This window comes from Pagrus pagrus, assembly GCF_965226575.1.
Source record: "Pagrus pagrus genome assembly, chromosome: 17".
In the NCBI taxonomy this organism is placed as follows: domain Eukaryota; kingdom Metazoa; phylum Chordata; class Actinopteri; order Spariformes; family Sparidae; genus Pagrus; species Pagrus pagrus.
The window spans coordinates 12,652,037-12,672,744 of NC_140201.1; the positions used below are offsets into that span (position 1 = coordinate 12,652,037).

The following is a 20,708-nucleotide window of genomic DNA, read 5'->3' on the forward strand; positions in this document are numbered from 1 at the left end:
TGAATGTGGTTACCTTTAAGTAAAAAGGTGACTTCAACCTGTAACAGTATTTCCTCACTGTAAAATCGCTACTTCTTCCACCTCTGATAAACACATTTGGGAACTCCTACTACTATCAAGTTGGTGTGAGTGACGGGAACAGTCTTATTCTGACCTGTAATTATCTGTAAACAGCCAATAACAGACAAAGCTTTTTTTTTTTTTTTTTTTAAGTTTTATTCAAGCAAGCAAAGGTCGGGGGGAAATTTCACAATAACAGGCCGCTACAGCCCAAACATTCAAACATTTGAAAGGGATAAAATGGCAGAAAGGAATGCTTTCAATCTTATTTTGTCAAAGAATTCTCCTCTAAAACCCCTCAGAAATTGGAACATTTTCTATTTTAACTTTTTCTCTTTTTTTGATGCATTTTTTATTATTTTAACTCAACAAACCAGGCCTGGTGCTTCTGCTCCTTTACAGGCCTGACTGGAGACTTGTTACCATTGGTTTTTTTTAATATATTATTTGACTTCTTTTTACTCTGTTTTATGTATTTTCAACTTTTTCGCTGTTAGATTCTTTTGTCCGTCGGTGAAGCTAGTCTCTCAAGGATCCCCACTCCTGTGAATACGAAACAAACATACCATCAGTGATATGGATTTTTTACCCCCACATTGGTAAACCTAAGACTGTTTGTACATGTAATGATATTAACGTGTAACAAGGCTTGAAAATTATTAGAATGCTTAAGTGGACAGGTGAGTTCAATGTATAAGTAGAAAGTTCATCATGAGGAGCCATAATCTCCTGACAACACTGTGTGTTCTTTGTTAAAGCAGCTCTGGAAAACTAGTTGTACCTTGGATTCAGACACTTGGGACACCAGCTGAATTTGTCACAGTCTTCTGGGCGGCCTCCTTGGCCTGGTGGGCCTGAAGCACAGCCACTGCCTCATCCACCTAGAAAGAAAAAAGCTTAATGTCATCAAAACCACAACATCATGGTGCTATTACCTCAAAATGCCTACAAGATCCACCTTTTCTGTGTCTTACAGAAAGTACTCTCTGCACTTCCCTGTCCTGGCAATCTCCTGTCAATATCAATGAACTTCAGTACTGACCTTCGAGCGGAGAGACTCTGGTGACTCAAGCATGTGGAGCAGCTCGGAGTTGTCGATCTCCAGAAGCATGCCAGTGATCTTTCCTGCCAGGCTTGGGTGCATGTTCTGGATCAGTGGGAAAAGACGCTCACCTAGCGGAGTACACAGAGGATTTAAGACAGGAAGTGATTTACATTCGCCAAGGGCCAGTTACTGGGATAATACCTGTGTTGTATACAATACACAAGACACCAGGTATGGTTTTCTTTGGTGGGACAGAACTTGTTTTGTTTGCACTGGATCGAGTGAGAGGCCAGGGATCAATGTTGTCAAGCTAACATGGAAGAGCTGTTTTACTGACACTTACCCAGCATCTGCTTCTGTTCCTGTGGTGGAGCAGCAGCCAACATGGAGGCGGTCAGAGGCTCCTGTCCCTGAACATGAACAGCAGGCTGAAGGGAAGGACACAGGGAATTCAAAGTCAGACAGGAAATTTTGAACGCACTTTGAACTTGAACTTTCTTTCACGTGCAGGTCAGAGTGGGTCAGTTGGTCTAACAAAGAAATGTGCATTCCTACCTGCTGCATGGTGACTTGTGGCTGAGTCATGTGCTGCTGGGTGTTGCGGACTCCTGCAGCATACTTGTACTGAGGGACTCCACGCACAGGGGCGGCTGCTGCAGCAGCTGCGGTGGCTGGTCGGGGCCCCATGGTCTGAGCTGCAGCAAGAGCGATAAACATTAAAACAAGGACACAAGCAGCAGCCATGCAGGTAAATGACTTTGCTTTGCAGTTAGACAGACTGTTGATTGAGTACAGGGGACTGACCGACGCGCTGGGTGGACATCATGCGTGGCACCTGGGAGTTCGGTCGCATGCCACCAAAGGTCTGAGGGCGTGGTGCTGAGGGCCGCATGGCACCCGGCATGTTCTGGAAGTCTGAACATACAAAAACAGTGGCTTCATTTACACAAGTACAAACAGGGTTTTTTGCTTAATAATGTCTTTTAAAATGAGGGTTCGGGGTTCGTTCAACAAGTAAAATTCAAGCTCTTTCAAGGTACCTAAACCAAATATTAAGTCAAATATATTCCTAACCTTGATAAGATAACAGTTCAAATTCGAGTCCAGATACTCACGTTGTGGCCGGACACCTTGGGTGGCCCAGCGTGGGCTTGGGCGGAGCTGAGCCATCTGCCCAGCAGCTGGGTAGTAAGCAGCACGGTTCTGAGCCTGAGGTATGGCTGCCATGAAATAGCCAGAGGGCGGGGCTGGCTGGTAGGGATTGATGACTGGGTTTGGCACTGCACGCACGCTGGCCATGCGCTGCATATACTGATTAGTCAGGTGGGCTTGACGCTCCTCTTTGCGCTGGGCCAGGGCCACGTATAATGGCTTGGTGGCTACGATGCGTCCGTTCATTTCCGTCACCGCTTTGGTGGCCTCTTCCGGGGACGAGAAGCAGACAAAGCCAAAGCCTTTGCTGCGACCGCCTTCCATCATGACCTGAGAGTTAGAAAGTCAAATGAAACTGAGAAATGAATCTGGATACAGATGTGAAACCCTAGAGAAGATAAGTATACATGTGAGGTCATACCTTTGCACTGGTTATTGTGCCAAAGGGTGAGAACTCCTTTCGTAGACGTTCATCGTCAATTCCATCATCAAGGTTCTTCACGTACAAGTTGACACCCTGAAAATAAGACAAAAGTAGTGTTAACTTCTGTGTTAGCTTTTCAAAACACAAAAGTGTTTTCGGCAGGAATAATCCAATGCAAATGGACTGAAAAATGTCACGTCACTGTTTCTCTAATGTTTTTGTCTGTAGTACATATTTATCCCCAGAATCCATAATAAAGAAATGTGGGGCCCATGAACTACAGAGTCACTGTTGCAGCCATTTTGGCCAGTGCAACCTACGAAGGAGAGAGCACTGAATTTGACAAAGCTGCAGTCTTTCTATATGCTCGACCAAACAATATGACTGAAGGGAATTGGAAACTATGGCACTTTATTTGAATTACAAGACGAAACAGACCTGGTAGCGAGTCATGCGGTCTTGTTTCATTTGCTCGAATTTGCGCTTGAGCTCGGTCTGTCGCTCCACCTTCTTCTGGGCGCGGCCAACGTAGATGAGCTTGCCGTTAAGCTCCTTCCCATTCATCTCATCCACTGCCTGAATCAAACAGGAAAACCAAGTTAGCTCAGGGGCAGGAAATGGTGGACATTCTGAGGTGGTCAGCAGAAAATTGTAGCTACAACTCTTACCTTCTGGGCGTCCTCGTGCCTCTCAAAGCTGACAAACCCAAAACCTCGAGACTTTCCGCTGTCATCAGTCATGACACGGATGCTCATGGCGTTTCCTAGGCGACAGAGAGAACCTTTAATGAGTATGTTTGTGGATAATGTGGACTAATAATAATAATAATAATAATGGACACCCTGACTGACCATATTTGTTGAAGAGTTCCCTCAGCTTTTCATCATCCATGTCGTCACCAAAGTTTTTAACGTAGACATTTGTGAACTCCTTGGCTCGAGCACCCAGCTCAGCCTCGCGTTCTTTGCGAGATTTGAAGCGGCCCACAAATCTGCATCGAAATGGACATAAAAATGAATTTTAATACACATTACCTACACTAAACACAGGAATAATAAAAATGTGGTGATTCTCACAACTGTAAGGTCAATTGTGTGCGTTTCAGTCTATTCAGTCATCTTTGCAAAGAAACACTGACTGAAAGTGCTGAAAGGGCTCAAGCATCATTGTGCAACCTTCAAACTTCAATATCAATTCAACAAAGTTTCCGTGTCATCCATGAGTCGGCACCAAAACAGTTTCAAACTACTTAAAACATTCACTTACACTTTTCGGTCATTGAGCAGCATGCCATTCATTTTCTCAATGGCTCGTTCCGCTGCCTCCTGAGTCTCAAAATGCACAAAGCCGTAGCCTTTAGAGCCATTCTCGTCACAAACCACCTTAAAGAGAGAAGATACGTGCTGTCTTTTAAGCCTCACACACACATGCAGTAACAGGATATTAAACTTGGCCTGTCTGCTAGATCACACCTGAAATATTAGTCTCCTCTATTAACCAGACTTTATATTGTGATGTTCCTTAGGTTGAAAGACAAGCGAAGTTCAGAATTTAATTTCAAATTATATATCATATCATGATATATCATATCTGCTGGGTTATTGATTTGTTAGTGCAAACGGTTCTAGAATAATTACAAGAGCACACACACGCCTGCACTCACAATGCTTTACCACAACAATGACGGTGGACCTCCTCCCTGTTCAGGGCGGATACAAGTAGGCCACTAATCTCTTACCTTGCATGACAGGATGTTGCCAAAAGCTGAGAAAGTGTCGTACAGGGCTTTGTTGTCGATTGACTTGTCAAGATTCTTGATGAAGATGTTTCCCACACCACTCTTTCTCAGTGACGGATCACGCTGTGACCACATGATGCGCACGGGCCGCCCCTTGATCACGTCAAAGTTCATAGTGTCGAGTGCACGCTCAGCTGAAGGAAGGAACACAGTATGAATATCTGTTAGGTTATAAAGGTGGGGTTGGTAGTCTTGAGGGGGTTTCTTGTGCTTAATGAATGATGGGAAACTGAAAAATGTCAGAAAACTGGATCTTCAAGTTTCATTACAGGTGAGCCTCATTTAGTTAGAAATTAATGAATTATGAATAGACAAGACTAATGTTAATGTCAGTGTTTTCTACATATTAGGCAGGAATAATCCAATGGACTGAAAAGTGTCCTATTATTCATTTATTAATGTTTTTGTCTGTAGTACATATCTATCCCCAGAATCCATGAAGAAGAAATGTGGGGCCCATGAACTACAGAGTCACTGTTGCAGCCATTTTGGCCAGTGCAACCTACTAAGGAGAGAGCACTGAATTTGACAAAGCTGCAGTCTTTCTATATGCTTGACCACATATTATGACTGAGGGTATTAAGATGATCTCTAAAGAGTCCATGCCTTGATTGTGGTTAAAAAGTTACATCCATCAGTGTTAATCAATCATCCATCAATAAAGTATTTCTGATCTGATTCTGTTTACAACACTGTTCAAGTTGTCGGCTTCCTTTTAGTCAGTTGCTCCAGAGCAGCTTGACAGTAGGTGTGGCTGCATTCATCCACTTCCCCTTGTCAACATTTTCAAACTGGGCCCTTTTTGGTCACATGTACACCAGGAAAACTGCATTAGCAATCTGTGATAGCTTGCAAACTCAGACCAGTAGAAATTTTAGAAACTTTAAACAACAGAAGTTCTACAGATACATTGGGGGTGACCTTAAATTATCTGCATCACTTAGGGCTGCATTTAAAAAATATTTTCATTATAGATTAACTTGATTATTACATATTCATTGACTGAAAGAGAAGATGTCAAAAATGTTTATAACAATTTACCTACCTGTCCAAGTTGATATATTGATATTGCTTGTTTTGTTTTTTAAAAAACAGCAGAAACCCTAAATATTCAGATTACTATCATGAAAATATAGGACAAACAGCAAATATTCACATTTTTAGGCATTTTCACTTATAAAGTGACTTAAATCATTAAACAATTACATTTTTGCCACTCGTCTAATCACCACATCATCTTGTCATTTTGTGTTAAGCAACCATTGCTTTATGGTGGTAGGAAATGTATTTTTCCTACCAAGAAAGATTTTTCCATCAATGTGACGGAGTATCCTTGTTTGTCAGGCTTTTAATTTCTTGAATAAACAAAACAAATCTGTCAATTTCGGTCTGGTTTGAGAAAGCTTACCATATCACGTTATATACTGTTAATGTCACCGGTATATAAAATGACATAGAACATTATAGAGGATTGTAACTGAATGACCCCACCCATAATACTTGGCATATTAAGAGACTGAAAAAGCCTGAGCAGGATATATCTCAGTAAAAAACACAGAAACACACCCAAGTGAAGCAGATGCAGATTTAGATCAGTGCTCTTATCAATAGTAGACAGAAAAGACTTTGTGGAGGGGAGACATCTGGCTGTTGGGCATGCATGACTAACATATTCTAACATTTTTAGGAGTTGTCATACTATTTTTTCTTTTTAAATCTCTTTACACATACAATGAATGTTAATATCAACACAAACCTAGCAAGCATTCAGGGCGGATATAATGAAAGTACAGTGTCAGCACTTCAGGCTGAACAGTCAGGGTGTTGTCCTGACAGAGCAGAGATAAAACAGACATTGACTAGTCAGCTGGCAGCGAGCTAGCTAGCTAGCAGCCCACTGCTACATGACTGGGGTGGGCAGGGCAGCGCAGACAGACATGGTGCTTTTCTGCTACGCCACTGCTGGGAGGGTTCAAGTGAGGAGACCCACCGACAACATGTCGGCCGCAGTCACGTGTAGAGAGGAAGAGGCGAGCTTTCACTTGTCATCGACTGTCATTTAAAACGAACATGATTTTAACACACACTGTTAAAGTACCCACCGTCCGCTGGCTGTTGGAAGTTGACATAGGCGTATCCGAGGGAACGCCGGGTGATCATGTCCCTGCAGACCCGGATCGACAGGATAGCTCCGGCTGGGCTGAATTTCTCGTACAGCATGGCCTCTGTCACATCTTGATGCAGGTCCCCGACGTACAGGGAGGCCATGGGGTAACTCGGAGCACTGGGGTTCATATTCGTAGCCTGTGGATGCTAGAAAACTGCTCGGACGAAGCTTAATTTTCTTAAAAAAAAAAAAAAAATTTAAAAAAAAAAGTTTTCCACCAAGAATTCTCGGTTCCCTAACGGTCCCTCGCGTCACGTCAGCTCGGGGCAGAATTCTACTGGTACACGTTAGCAACCGTTGCCTTGTGAGTTGGGGTGCTTTAGAGTAAAAAATTAAAAGGTGGATATTAAAATGGCAGACTATCGACTTGTAACGGGATTAAAACTGTCACTCAGAGCTGACACACAACGATAAAAGCGAATATAACGTGACTTGGCGTCGCTTCTGTACCAGTAACACGTCGACTGTCACTTTAGTCGTTCCGATTTTTTAGGCAGCCCCTACTTATACGTTACCGTCCGGTCCTCGGATGTCTACTCCAGCTTCACCGACTTGTTACAAAAAAAAAAAGAAAAGAAAAGAAAGAATATGATTTTTTGGTTGTTTTATGTTTTGAAATTTTTTTTTTTTTTTTTATTTTTTTTATAGAATGTGTGCCGAGCGAGCTCAGGAGCACACACGCACTCACACACCACTAACAGCCGGGGTTGAGGGGGAGGAACCAACGAGGAAGTAGCTGTTTATATACGAGCCGCCGCGTCATCGAAATGGACCAATCGCCTTGCAGTATAGCTGGAAAAAAAAGTCAACAAAGGGGCGTTGACCACAGCTGTACGCATGATGATGAAATCATGTAAAAACGCAGTGTTAAAGGCTGAAACTGAAGCCAGGACAGTATCTGGGATATCTTCCCCAATCATCTGTTTGATCAAGATGGTGGTATCAGATTTCTACTTAAATGTGACTCCTCTGTTGACACATTCCTATCAAGTTCCCAAATTTTCTTCCTTAGGCAAGCACTGACATCTTGGTTATTAGCTTACAATCATAGCTTTTCACCCCAACGCTACTTCACATATGACAATATAGACATCCTGTATAAAACTAGGACTCTATTTTACCACACAGGGTTTAATAATGGAATTCTGACATTGCCATTCCATAAAATGTCCTTAAACTTTTACAAAACTCTGGTGTTGCAGATTTAACTTTTAATTTTGTGTATGAATGTATGAGGAATGTTTATATTGGTGGAACTAATACTGCCTAAGAGAATTGCTCTAACAAGAATATTAGTTGTGTCACTGTCCCTTCATCTGGATGTTTTTGATCTTCATTACTCAATGACATACAGTGGGAGAAAGCATGGGAAACTTGTAATAAATACTGTATTAATAACTAGCTTAAGGAAGTGTAATGTGAGAGCCCAAAGGTAGCCATTTTGTACTGCCCGGATGAAGGCCTTAATGGCTGAAACGTGTAAGCATGTTTTTACTGATGTTGTGATCAGCACCCGTGATTCATAAAAAGGCTTTTTAATTTATAACCCTCTTGAGTGCCTCAGACTTTTTCGACGATTCTGAAAGAACAAGATCCAAGCACCAGAGGGACACCATTTCCCACGACTGAGCAGCACTCCCTTTTTTTGTTAACTAAAGCTTAAGGAAATGTCTTCTAAGATATTACATGGAATCTACCCAGTTCAATTCAAAACTTGACATTGATTACAAATGTGATTTCTGTGGACTGGAAAAAGAGTATTTCTCATGTGCTCTTTCAGAATGTTTTGGTTTGATGTAGCTAACTTTATGAAAAAGAAATTTAAGACATGTTGAGATACTTATGTTTGATGTAATGTTGTCTTTTAGTCAAGATGAGAAATATCATGCTGTATATCAAACAACTATTTGTCATCAATAGTATATTATTAATATATTATATATTGTTATTTTTTGGAAAAGTCCATATTCATAAGAAAAAGTGGACAGAACCCAAGCCAAAAAAAAAAGCTAAGACATTCAAATTATTAAATGGATATTTAATATGCTTGTGAAAACACATGAACGCTGACATTGAGAATATAATTATCTTTTTGTTTGTTTTGTGTTGTTAATGTGTCTGTTTCACTTTTGTAATTGAACCTGTGAACAATAAAGTCTTGGTATTAAATAAATAAATCAAAGGCTAACATTGACACTGTATTGGCCACAGCAGTCTATTGTTTTGGGATGCTGTATGGGGACGATACCAACTATGGTTAGGATCTAGGAGCAATGGCCATAATCACACAATCATCCCTACAGAGAAATACTGTAGAGTACTATGAATGTCAGGGGCTGGTCATGCCTTAGGTGTGTCATTTTACAGCAACACCACTCATGACATTCCTAATTTGAGAAGCCTTTATGGTCCTTCAGCAAATGTCTTATGCATGATTGCCTTATCAGCTGCTGTGTGAGTAAGAATGAAAGCACATTATTCACTCCACAATGGCGGTTTTCAGGCCACTGATTACAGCTGAATTGCTCACACACGTCAATAAAATGGGCCTAATAATATATAGTACAATGTGAAAGGCTTACTATGGCTTGTATGAGGTGAATAACAGTGTGCCTATGTGGCTGTGAATAGTAATAGTTTGACATTTATTCAAAAATCAAATCAAGGCATCTTGTCGTCCCTCACGTCACTTACTTTTTTTGGATGCTATTGGTCGATCAAGCTTAAAATGAGGAAATAAGCATTTTGTGAGATTCATGGTGCATCTACATGCATCACATGGCCCTTCACATCCATTACCATCAGCAGAGGGCAGTGTTGTCACTGGGAAGGATGCTTCCATCTGAACCAGAAGTCTGCAGCCACTCTCAAGGTGCCATGCATCTTAGTTTAATTCACCATAACCAAGGAAGGCAACGAAAATAAAGCTTATATATACACACACAATAAAGCAGGATATAAAGTTATTAAAATGTGCTCCACTTTCCACATGACCATAGTGGTTACGAAAGACCAGACATATACTAAAGTATACTGTACTTTTTACCCCACTCCATTTTTTTGGTAACTTCAAATTAATGTTTTATCAGCATCCTACATTCTGACAGTCAAAAATGCTGTTTATCGGATCTGATCATTTAGTTGACCTCAAGTATACATAATATCGTATATTATCCTTCAGGACAAGTTAGCAAGTCATAAGGGTGCAAAGGGCCTTTTGGTTTCACCATTATAAATAAATCAACATACAAAAACTTTGTTAGTTTCAACAGTTATAAATCAAATTGTCCCACATAGCAGAGCAGATTTGAGAGATCATGTCGAGAGCACACACACACACACACACACACACATTGAGGACAGCACAGTTGATTTCAATGTTTTAATTCCACTTACATGAAACCACATAACCAAATGACGTACTCCGAGTGTAACTTCTGAATCCTGCATCCCATCTTTTTGAAACCAATACACTGTAATTAGAAGAAACCAGCACTACTTTGTAACTAGTAAATGGTTGTAACGTAGCTTTCTACCAAGTTAATTTAACAAGTTTATATTTAGCATGGTCCTAGCTTGTTGTTTCACAATGTTCTTTCGAGGAAGGTATAAGTTACTGTAAACCATCCTGGTTGAAGCTAAACCCTTAGCACAAATTGCCAGTTTTAAAGCACAGCTAACCCTCACACCAGACTACTGAGAACCACATGCATTCCAGGAGTCAAAAAGGAATAAAATACAAAAAAAGAAAATACAAAAACACCTGAATAGAAAATAGTAGAAAGCCATGTAAAAGCACATGGCAAAAGTATCCTCTGCACTGCCTAAAGATAAAATATCAAAAAGTTACAGTATCAAGCCATTTCGTCAAGTTGTTCACTTTATCGTAGGCTGTCCATACCTTGTCGTGTGTTATGGGAAATTGCAGGAAATTATAGCCTACACATTTCACTGAGAGTGAAACGATGTCAGTAAAATGGAATGTAATCCTCTCAACCAAAGTTTAACCACCGTTTTCGTAAAGTGGCCATTCATACAGAAAACCTTTCCTATGCCCGAAAGCACATAGAACCCACTGAGACACCGCATCAACGGTAAAAACACCACCCACTGCACCAGACACTGAGCAATATGGTAACAGACCTTTACCAGATTAAATTCTGCCATCCATACACTCCCTGCTATTGCCAGATGAGACAAATGGCAGGGACCGTTTTAAGGTTTACGTGCTTCAAAGTGTCACTAAGACTGTAAATGTTGACTTCAAGTAAAAACACACAAATGATCAAAATGGCATTTAGAGGGTTTTTTTTGTTTGTCGTTTTTGTTTTGCTACAGTGATCAAGGTTAAAGAGCATGGGGCTGATTTAGATGTAAAGGAGGGATTTCAAGGGGGCTAAACTACAGACAAAAAAAAACAAAACTGGTTCACACAGTGAGTGTAATGTTATAAAACAAAAAGTTCTATTCCATTATCTTCTCTGCGGAGGTGCTCATACAATTAACACACACACTTCAATGTATCTGCACACACAAACTGTACTTTACACATTGTGAGTGGGGTGTACACATACATATCTGTGCATGTATGTGCAAACACATCCAGACAAACAACTTAGGCTGGTGAGAGGTAAAAATTTTGTGTTTTTGTTTTCTGATGTTCGGTGCTACTCGGCTGCCTGCTGTTCCCCATCCTCTCGTTCATCCTGGCATGTATCTGAAGTCCACAGCTGCAATAAAGCAAGGGATACTGGGATTAGTGCACACCAACAAGCACAGGAAAACCCTTAACATCTAAAATATTTAGTCGAGTCGAGTCGATTCTGACAAGTGATGCGGAACTCGAGAAAACCAGAATAGAGAGAAGGGAGAACAGAAAGTGGGAATAGAAGACACGGCAGACACGCTGGGAGATGAAGACGAGACACTCACTGTCAGATTGTCACGGAGCAGCTGCATGATCAAGGTGCTGTCTTTGTAGTTGTCATGCTTGATACTATCCAGATCGCCAATGGCATCATCAAAGGCCTGGAGGAGAAAAAGACGGCCATCAGTGCTTCCAAATGCAGAGTACAAGCATACAAGCAAATGTAAAATCAAAACGCAAAAAAAAAGGGCTCTTAAGCAGAAGTAGTTTCCATCATAAAAAACATAATTTTCATCTCTGCTTTCAAGTTAACTTCAAGTTAAAGACCACCAGACCCACATCAACCATCATCATATCATACTCTTCACTAGAGTCATCTTTGAGAAGACATAAAAATGAAGACAAATCAAATGGAATCTGAAATAAGACATTCATCTGAGAAGAGAACGGTTCTTACTTTCTTGGCCAGCTTGCAGGCTTCTTTAGGATTGTTGGCAATCTCATAGTGGAAGACAGAGTAGTTAAGAGCGAGGCCTAGGCGGATGGGATGTGTAGTCGGCATATCCTTCTTGCAGAGATCATAGGCACCCTCGTAGGCTTTTTGTGAATCATCAACTTCTACGCACAGGAGAACAGACCAATCAGGAGGCAGATATTTCAAATGGTAAAAAGATTTTTTTAAAGGTTTGTCCACATTACTGCCCTGAATAGGAGTACACTCCACTGTGCACCACCTGTGTGTGTATGATGTTGCATGTTACTACTTTTTTCAGGAAATCACAACCAGCATTCGCAATAAAAAGGATGCAAAACATCCTGCCTGCATATGGTTTAAATCCTTTAAAAGTGAGACACAAACATCCTCGTAGGGCTGCAGTTAACCTTCGAACCAGGCAGTTGTTTGTCTGCATGTACACAGGTTAAGTGTCTGGAAGTGTAGCTGCAGGCTACCAGTAAGCTAGCTGTGTCCTTTGAACTGGATTTGCCATGGAGATAAAATGAGTGCACTTTTTACAATGGCAGTGATTCCCCAACTGTGGCCCGCGTACCACCAGTGGTACTCGAGCCACCAAAAATTGTCTGTGAATCTGTGAAGGGTGAATGTGAACATGAACATAACATGACGGGAAGGACGTCAACCTCCACCTGAGCCGATGTCAGTCAACCATGCACATATCAATAGTTACCAATGTTATGCCGATAAATCGGTGCATCACTAAAAAAAAACGCATAGGAGAAAAAAACCTCTTAAATGGCTGCTACTGTTGCAGGAAACACAGGTATGTTATACTTGCCGCCTTTTGACTTTTCCTCAGGGGCCACCTCAGCCTTATAGCGGTAGTAGTCTCCCATCATCTTCATGTAGAAGACTTTGCCCTCATTCTTTTTGGCTTTGGGGATCAGATGATTTCTGAGCAGGTCCTGCAAGCCAAAGTGTGCAAACATTAATGAAACTAACATGGTATAAATAAAACTAATTTAAGAAAGGAAGACAACAACATATGAACTACAAAACTTTGATAGTAGAACACATTTGTTTACAAAACTGAAAGAGTAGACTGCAGGGTCCTCATTTATAAACGTTGCATATGCATGGAAGGCGGAGTAAGGCACTTTCTAAGTAAACTTTGGGATTTATAAAAAACAAACTTGACAGGAGAATGCATGGTCCTCCATTGAATGTCTGACCCATGCATAGGCACATAAACCGGAGAAATGAGAAACGCTAGAAACGGTTGAAATTGATATGGTTGTGTAAAATACATCTAAATACTACCTCTAAGATATTAATGTAAGAGGAGATACTTTACAAAATTGGATAAAAGCCATCCTTAAAAATGAATAAGCAAAAAACCTGTGTAATTGGCTTACACACAAAAACACGATTTAGGATAATAAATACAAACTAAGATATGTGCTTTTACAAAAATGGTCTGTAATAACTAATCAATACCTGTATGTTGTGTAATTTATTCTCATAAATAAGAAAAGGTGCAGAATAGGACAAATTCAGTTTCAACTAATCTCACTTCGATGCCTCAGCAATGCAGATATGGTCTTCTTTCAACTCTAACTCACTGACCAGTTGAGGTGTGGTGGAGATGCCGGGGCTGGGCGCGCTAAGCTTGCTTGCTTTAATGTGCATGATTAACTCTTATTTCAAAAAAGGAACCCGAGTCATCCGGTACATCTTTTACATCTGTGTCCCTCTCCACCCCCACTCCTCTCAGGAGGGATTCTCCGCTAATTCCTGCCAGTTTCTTATCAACTTATTTTTTATTTCTGAGCCAGAGGCATTCACTGTGTCCGTCATATGTTGCGACTCAACGCCGTTCTTGCATTTTTAATGTCCATACTGTGAATTCCACGTAGGACATGCGCACTGTGTTATGACTCAGAATAGTTTTGTGTGTACGCACTGAATCGTCCATACACCAACTTTTGACATGAAATTGAATTTATAAATGAGGTCACAAGCCTCTGCCAGGTGTGTCTGGGGGCATGTAGGTGAGGAACAGGCAGTGCAGGGCAGGCTGCGTGTCCAGTGTGCAATAGTGTGTATGCATAGAGTCGTAGAATAAAGTGGTGGCAATATTCCAAAACACCAGTGATGTAAAATGTCAATTTCAAAGTGGACAAACTAACAAAAGGCTCCACCAACATTAACATGACCGACACGTACGTTGCTGCTATCAGTAACAAGATTCCAAACTGAAGCACTTGATTTTGTGGCCCCTACTAGCCAGTTAAGAGGAGTGAGTAGTCAATAATATAGATATTGTAAGAAATTGTGAATCGCCAAGAGGTCCTTGAGCAGACAGTCATAAATCTGCACAGAAAATATTAGGCTGATGAGTAGTAGGCAAGATTAGCTGCGGACAGATACACAGACATAGTCATACACACACACAACCAAACGCATAATACCCTTGCTCCAGGTTTTTGCCTGGCAGAGAATAAAAAAATGCAGAAACTCACTCTAGAAGTTGTCCTTTTAAGTTCAAAAGTTTGTGTCTTGGATTGGCAGCAAATGCAGGATGTATTCAAATACTACTATCCATCTGTATAATATTCAAACATCTGTTGGGGCATGGAGCCTTCATTTGAATAAAGTATCACTTGTCTACAGGGTAGAAAGATTTCAAACACGAAGCTTCAGCCGGTCTCATCGACATGTGAATGCTCGTGCACACCAAGACACAACACAATCACATCCAATATACTATATGTGTAATTATTCATGTAAAGAAGTACTTATTTTCCTGATTACTGGAGTAATCAATGGCACGGACTTTCGGATATTCACCGAGATGAACTGTGACTAAAGCAAAGCATTATTAAACTAGACAGGCTGTTTATGATCAGAGCAGCCATGTGACTGAGATTTCCACATTTTTTTACCCAAATATGAGGTGTCCAGAAACCTGTGTACTCCCCGAGTCATTTTCTCACATGAACTCCAAACGATGCCTGGAAAATCAGGTCCAGACATTGTCATATTGACATCAATACTATGTTGTATTTGGACACATATAGGCAAGCAGAAAAGAGTATGAAGCAGCAACACTCTGTGCAACCTCAACGCGCCCACAAGAAAGCAAATAACGTTGCAGGTAGAGACAAAACAAAATGGAGAGAGAAACAGAGCAGACAGAAACAAAGGCGAGGCAAACAAGTATGTGTTCATAAAGGCTGACAATTAAAGCAACACTTTGTAATGTTGGCAAACTCTCAAGCGCTATTCTGAAGAAAGATAGTTGATTTTTGAGTCTCATTCTCAGATTGTCATATATATATATATATATACACACACACACACACACACACACACACACTAGTTGGCCGATACTGGTATATCACAAATATATCGGAATCAACCAGGGTTTACGTTAGCCGGTATCTGCCGGTTGTTTGCCGGTATCGTGTGTAACTTTCCAGCAGATGAAAATATCAACGGCCAAAATATCCGGTAGAAAATATATGCTAGATTAATAAGGGCATATTAAATAAACAAATATTTTGTGACCTACACTATATTTTGCCAAGACAACTATAATATACACTTGTATTATGCAAAAATGTGGTTTTAACCAGTGCTATTTAGACATTGAGAGATTCAGAGTGTTTAATCATATGCAGCATTTTCTTTCTCTCACTGCAAAAGTGCTTCATCCCAGCCAGGGCATCGACAGCATTTCTGCCAGAAAAAGACATATAGACATGATTCTCTGAGTCACATTTTTCTAGCAGTTTTTGGACTCGCATAAAAGTTAAAATATTCAGAACCCTTCAGCGCAAGTCGCAGAGCTGCACTGCTCTGCTAATTCTGTTTAAATATACACTATTGCTATCTAAAACATATGTCTGCCAAATTGGCCATCAAAAAAACCCTCTGGTATTGACGTATATCGTGTTGGTATCGACTGATATAAAAAGGTTTTTGGTTTTAAAGAGCACAATGACGAAAATGATGCTTGGGTTGATTTATGATTATTAAATTTCAAGCAAAGTTTCCCATTTTCAGTGCATTGTTGTCACTTTAGAGAATAAAAGTTTACTGTTGAATATCCTGCCTCCATTAAAAATCTTTGTCACACTGCAAAAAACGTGTTCATATTGGTCGATATATTGATATCTGAATTTTTTTACTCCCTAATATTGGTATCCGTATCAGACCAAAAAATTACATATCAGCTGGTCTCTACAGCTGATACACTTCTTTTTTGCAGTGATACCTCAAATATCAAATACTTGTGACAGATTAGTAATGGTGGCAGGAGATTTTAGTTTAACAATAAACTTTTGTTCTCTAAAATGACAAAAAACAAAAACACTGAAGCAGTAAGTTTCAAGTGGAGTATAATAGTTAAAAATTACCCCAAGCTATTTTTTTTTTCAGCATTGTGTTCTGTAAAATAAGAAAAAAGAAAGTTCTCATATCAGACAACATATATGCCAATATCTGTATGTCTTTGACAGTCCAAATTCAGCCGACCAGTACATATTGATCGGGGTCTAAAAATGTTATTACTGCATTCCAGACCCCATGATGGTGCTCATTAATTTGGACAAATATCTCTCACCCAGTTGGCCACTGTGTTTTGGGGCCAGCTACACATGTGTAGTACTTATTTTTCTCTCCCTGTCTCTCCTTTCTTAACATTGCCCATCCTATTTTTGACTTTATACTGGGATGACATCATGTACATGCCCTGGAAAAAGTACCGCAATTATAAAACCATCATGTTTTGAAAAACTCAAAGCAAAGAGCAATAAGTGACCATGTTTGCAGTTTGGGTACTTTTGTAATGGCAATCTATGGGGAAAATTGCTTTATGGGCCACATGGGGATTATTGTTGCAGTATCGCAATAGGCCACTGGGTCAAACTAGCCACAACATATCCAGCCCTCATAATACATCCATGTCCTGGCCAGGCCACAAGCACCGCAGGCAGGGAATAAATTGTACCATAGCTATATATACACTGTACAGCTGTCCCTGTAATCATAGTTATCAATGGTGATTTCCACATAACATCATTTTAATGCCTACGTGGAGTTCTTCCTTTGAAAACTTACTTCTCACCTTCTGCCCCTCCCTCAACTAGGGTATTTAGTTTAACAGCTTCAAGTTCTCACCCAAAAAAGCCATCTCACCACTAGAATTTTAACTTTGTTGCATATCTCATCGTCTTTCCATCCATTGATTCTTGATTCAAACATTTACTCCCTTTCATTTCCTGCCCCCTCTCCACTCTAACCGCTTCTTACCAGTACGCATTGGCAGACATCGTTCAGCTCACACTCGATCTTGGTCTTGTAATCCTTGGCTAACTCTTTGGCCGTCTCGGTTTCAGCCTTCTGCTCCATGCTGGACAACACCCTCCAGGAGGACCTCTTAGCCCCCACCACGTTCTTGTAGGCAACAGAGAGCAGGTTGCGCTCCTCATTGCTGAGCTCGTCTTCACATTCTTCTGTCCATTGCTTCATGAGGAGGGCCATGTCTTCATAGCGCTCAGCCTGCTCCGCCATTTTGGCTTTCTCGATCAGGTCCCCCTTGTTTGCCATGGCTCCTGTGTGGGCTGAGGACGGAAGGACAGAGGAGAGGGAGTTCAGAGAGGGCAAAACAAAAGAGGACAGGAGAGGGATTAGGAAGGTAGACTAGAGGGCATTGGGGGGGGGGACAGAAACAAGGAAAGGAGCAACCTGATTGGGAAGTGGGGTGTCGATCATTTAACTTGAATGACTGAGAACTACGGTCTGCGTAAACGTGCTTGCCTTCCTGCCTAACCTGATTTCTAAAAGACACCCAGTTTCTGGTATACATGTAAATGTACATTTGAGCACACACTCACAAACAGAATAAAGTAAAAAATAAATGAGTGGTGCCATTAACCTGGAGAATAACACGAGGACATAAAGTCAACTAAAACATTTGGTACACTGGTTGGTCGGTGTTTCAATATTTTAAAATGCTTGTGAATTTTTTTTCATTAGAAAGTGTGTCTTGGGTATGTGCACACCACTGTTTTTTTGGGGTCTGCACTTACAGACTGGCACAGACTTGATTGATACAATGCAAGTGATAATAAAAAAAAAAGGGGGCTTGACCAATTTTTGGTCTGACCCGTGATCTTGGCCAATATTCAGCATTTTTACGATTATCTGTGTGGGGTTTTTTTTGTCTGATTGCCGATATAACTAGAATTTTTTTATTCTAAATGCAGTACTTTGGCTCTGATGCAGCATCCTTTCTCTGTTAGTGGTCACCACAACATTATCTGATGTCACAAGTAATAGCCGATCAGCACTGAATAGTCTGAATTTGCATGCTAAGTAAGCAAATAAATGAAGTGGACTAAAAGTTTTAAGTAGCAGAATCTGAAAAATACCTCAAAATTGTACATAAGTACAGTAAATTGTAGTCGGTTACATTCAATCATTGGTTATTCTCAACTTTGAGAAATTGGACATAAGATTTCTATTTTTCCTGTAATATCAGTTCCAATTATCGGTTATTGTTCTCCTGGATTACTAATGATTGGCATCAGCCCTGAAAAAAATCCTGATCAGACGACTATAAAATGTTGTGAAACACTGAAAAATACACATCAAAATTTCCAGGTGACCAAGGTGACCTTTTCAAGACAGTGTGGGAGGGCTGCATGCAACTCATGATTAATTTCATTATTAATTCATCTGCAGATTATTTCATGTATAACAATATCACAGAATAGGGGGAAAAGGTCCATCACAATTTGCCAGAGCACAAACTGAGCTCCTCAAATTGAATATATTCAGACATGTGACAAAGAAAAGCTGAACATTAATTTTCTGTCAGTCGATTATTTGATTAATCGCCTTATCGTTCCAGCTGTATATTACATAATTAAAAAATATACGCATACGCAGAAGAAAGGGCCTTTAGAATAATACAGGTGACGCATTAACCTATCAAGTATGGTCAATACTGGTCTTTTCTGATCACACCCAATTCACTAGCTTTTTAAAAAGAAAAGAAGAAAACAGGCTACTTCCTAGCTAGCGGATTTTACCATGTCTGTGCTTCACCTCGGGATAACTGAAGGATTGCTGCAGTGCATAATCAACAACAAACTAATCAAAAAATGATTGCTTACCAGCTTCCTTGTACAAACGCAAAAGCACCAAACTTATGAGACTACTTTTCCAAAAAATCCCACGATCAGTGCGTCAGGTTTGCCAGCAAGCAGACACCTGCACCCTTCTGAGGAATGTCGGACACCCAGTTTCGCGTCACAGGCACACACCTGCCCACCGAGCTCCTACTTTACACGGCGCGAGAACAAAAACACGTCGAAAAAAAGCCTTCCTGTTTGGTTTGGCTTCAATAACTTTTGATGTTTGTTGAGGGGAGAAACACGTCTAATTGCGCCGCAGGTGGATAAATATGAGACTTGTAGCCGAGTCAGTCAACCTGGAATCAAAGGAGCCTAGCTTAGTTCAGTCCGGTCCAGTTAACGCCCTTTTTCGCTTCCCGGAAAACAAACCAGGGCGCTTGGTTTTACGAGCACTGCGCGTTACTTTCACGTTGTTTTGCTTGCGAAAGCTAATTTGACACACCCGAAAGCTGCCTGCTAAACGCGGCGAGTAAAACAATTAGATGGGTTTGAGTGCAGGGGGAGCTTCCCATGCAGTTGACACCGAACAATGACTGAGCAGCGGCGCATCACTGGTTTCCTCTCGCAGTAGAGGAAGCGACGACTAATGTATTAAAATAGTCCACGGAGCACATTTAAAGTCCCCCCCCTCTAAAGTCCCACTGATTAGAAGTAGTAAATAAATGTGGACGGACCTGTGAGTGTCGTTACGACGTTGTTCCTGCTTCCCGGCTGCACAGCTGATGATCTCTCCCGCTCGTCCACGGGGTTTCCCTCCAATCAAAGACACAGCAGCAGGGTCGCAAAGGGACGGTGACGTCACACACGGGTTGCTGGGGCGACCGAATATCTTCCCGAGGCACAATTTTTTCAATAAACTCACCTGGTGGACACTTTTAATGATTTATTTATCAAGATGTCCCGTGTATCGCAATCAGCCCAATGTCAACACAATTGGTCGTCTAAATTAAGACAATGATAACAATAATATATAAAGAACTCACTTATTTGTGTCGACAAGGCTCATGGGAGATGTAGTCCGTGAGTTTTGTCTTCGGTATGACGAGAAGGAGTTGATATTCTACAGGTGAATATAGGAGCAGAGAGTGATGTTTGTTAAGATGGAGGCAGAGAATTGCATTCTGTATAAAGTAATTATAAAAGAAGTCCTTTATTGAAAAATATTACGGAAAAGGAAGCAGAATGTAACCCGGAAGTGGGGCGTGGCTGGCTCGAAGCAGTCATCCTCCCCCTCCCTGTGCTACCGATACCGTCAGTTTCCCCATGAGATCATTTCACTGATATAACAAGGCGTATTATTGTGAAAGTAATGTGAAATAGGCTTTTGAAATGTCAGCCACCATTCCTGTTTATCTGGTCTTACAAACAGCTTTCTTATCAACTCCAATGATACCACACAATTATGTGCCTTGACCTGTCTTTAAAGCGGTTTCAACATGAAGTTGTGTGTGAGTGTAAGAGTGCAGGCAGGTCTCTGGGGTCAACCTCTAAATGTTGTTGCATAAGGACATGAATTAATGGCAAGTAAGACTA

At 40.8% G+C, this 20,708-nt stretch overlaps 2 protein-coding genes across 3 annotated transcripts; both read right to left on the reverse strand.

Moving 5' to 3' along the window:
* Nucleotides 1-489: 489 nt before the first annotated feature.
* Nucleotides 490-7,362, reverse strand: LOC311273002 (polyadenylate-binding protein 1A-like). Its single transcript, XM_084379827.1, has 14 exons — nt 6,582-7,362; nt 4,420-4,613; nt 3,948-4,063; nt 3,533-3,672; nt 3,350-3,444; nt 3,120-3,257; nt 2,679-2,774; nt 2,221-2,587; nt 1,910-2,020; nt 1,661-1,800; nt 1,449-1,533; nt 1,103-1,233; nt 842-941; nt 490-603 (listed from the first exon to the last, which is right to left on the reverse strand). The coding sequence occupies exons 1-13, from the start codon at nt 6,772-6,774 to the stop codon at nt 849-851; spliced, it is 1,899 nt and encodes a 632-aa protein (XP_084235953.1). The 5' UTR covers nt 6,775-7,362; the 3' UTR covers nt 490-603; nt 842-848.
* A 2,652-nt stretch (nt 7,363-10,014) lies between these two features.
* On the reverse strand, nt 10,015-19,959 carry LOC311273004 (14-3-3 protein zeta/delta-like). 2 transcript variants are annotated; one of them, XM_084379829.1, is made up of 6 exons: nt 19,850-19,959; nt 17,287-17,597; nt 12,809-12,935; nt 11,971-12,131; nt 11,579-11,674; nt 10,015-11,376 (listed from the first exon to the last, which is right to left on the reverse strand). In XM_084379829.1, the coding sequence occupies exons 2-6, from the start codon at nt 17,581-17,583 to the stop codon at nt 11,314-11,316; spliced, it is 744 nt and encodes a 247-aa protein (XP_084235955.1). In that variant the 5' UTR covers nt 17,584-17,597; nt 19,850-19,959; the 3' UTR covers nt 10,015-11,313. The 2 variants fall into 2 exon arrangements, with proteins under 2 accessions (XP_084235955.1, XP_084235956.1); XM_084379830.1 differs by lacking the exon at nt 19,850-19,959 and adding an exon at nt 19,155-19,791.
* Between the last annotated feature and the right edge of the window lie 749 nt (nt 19,960-20,708).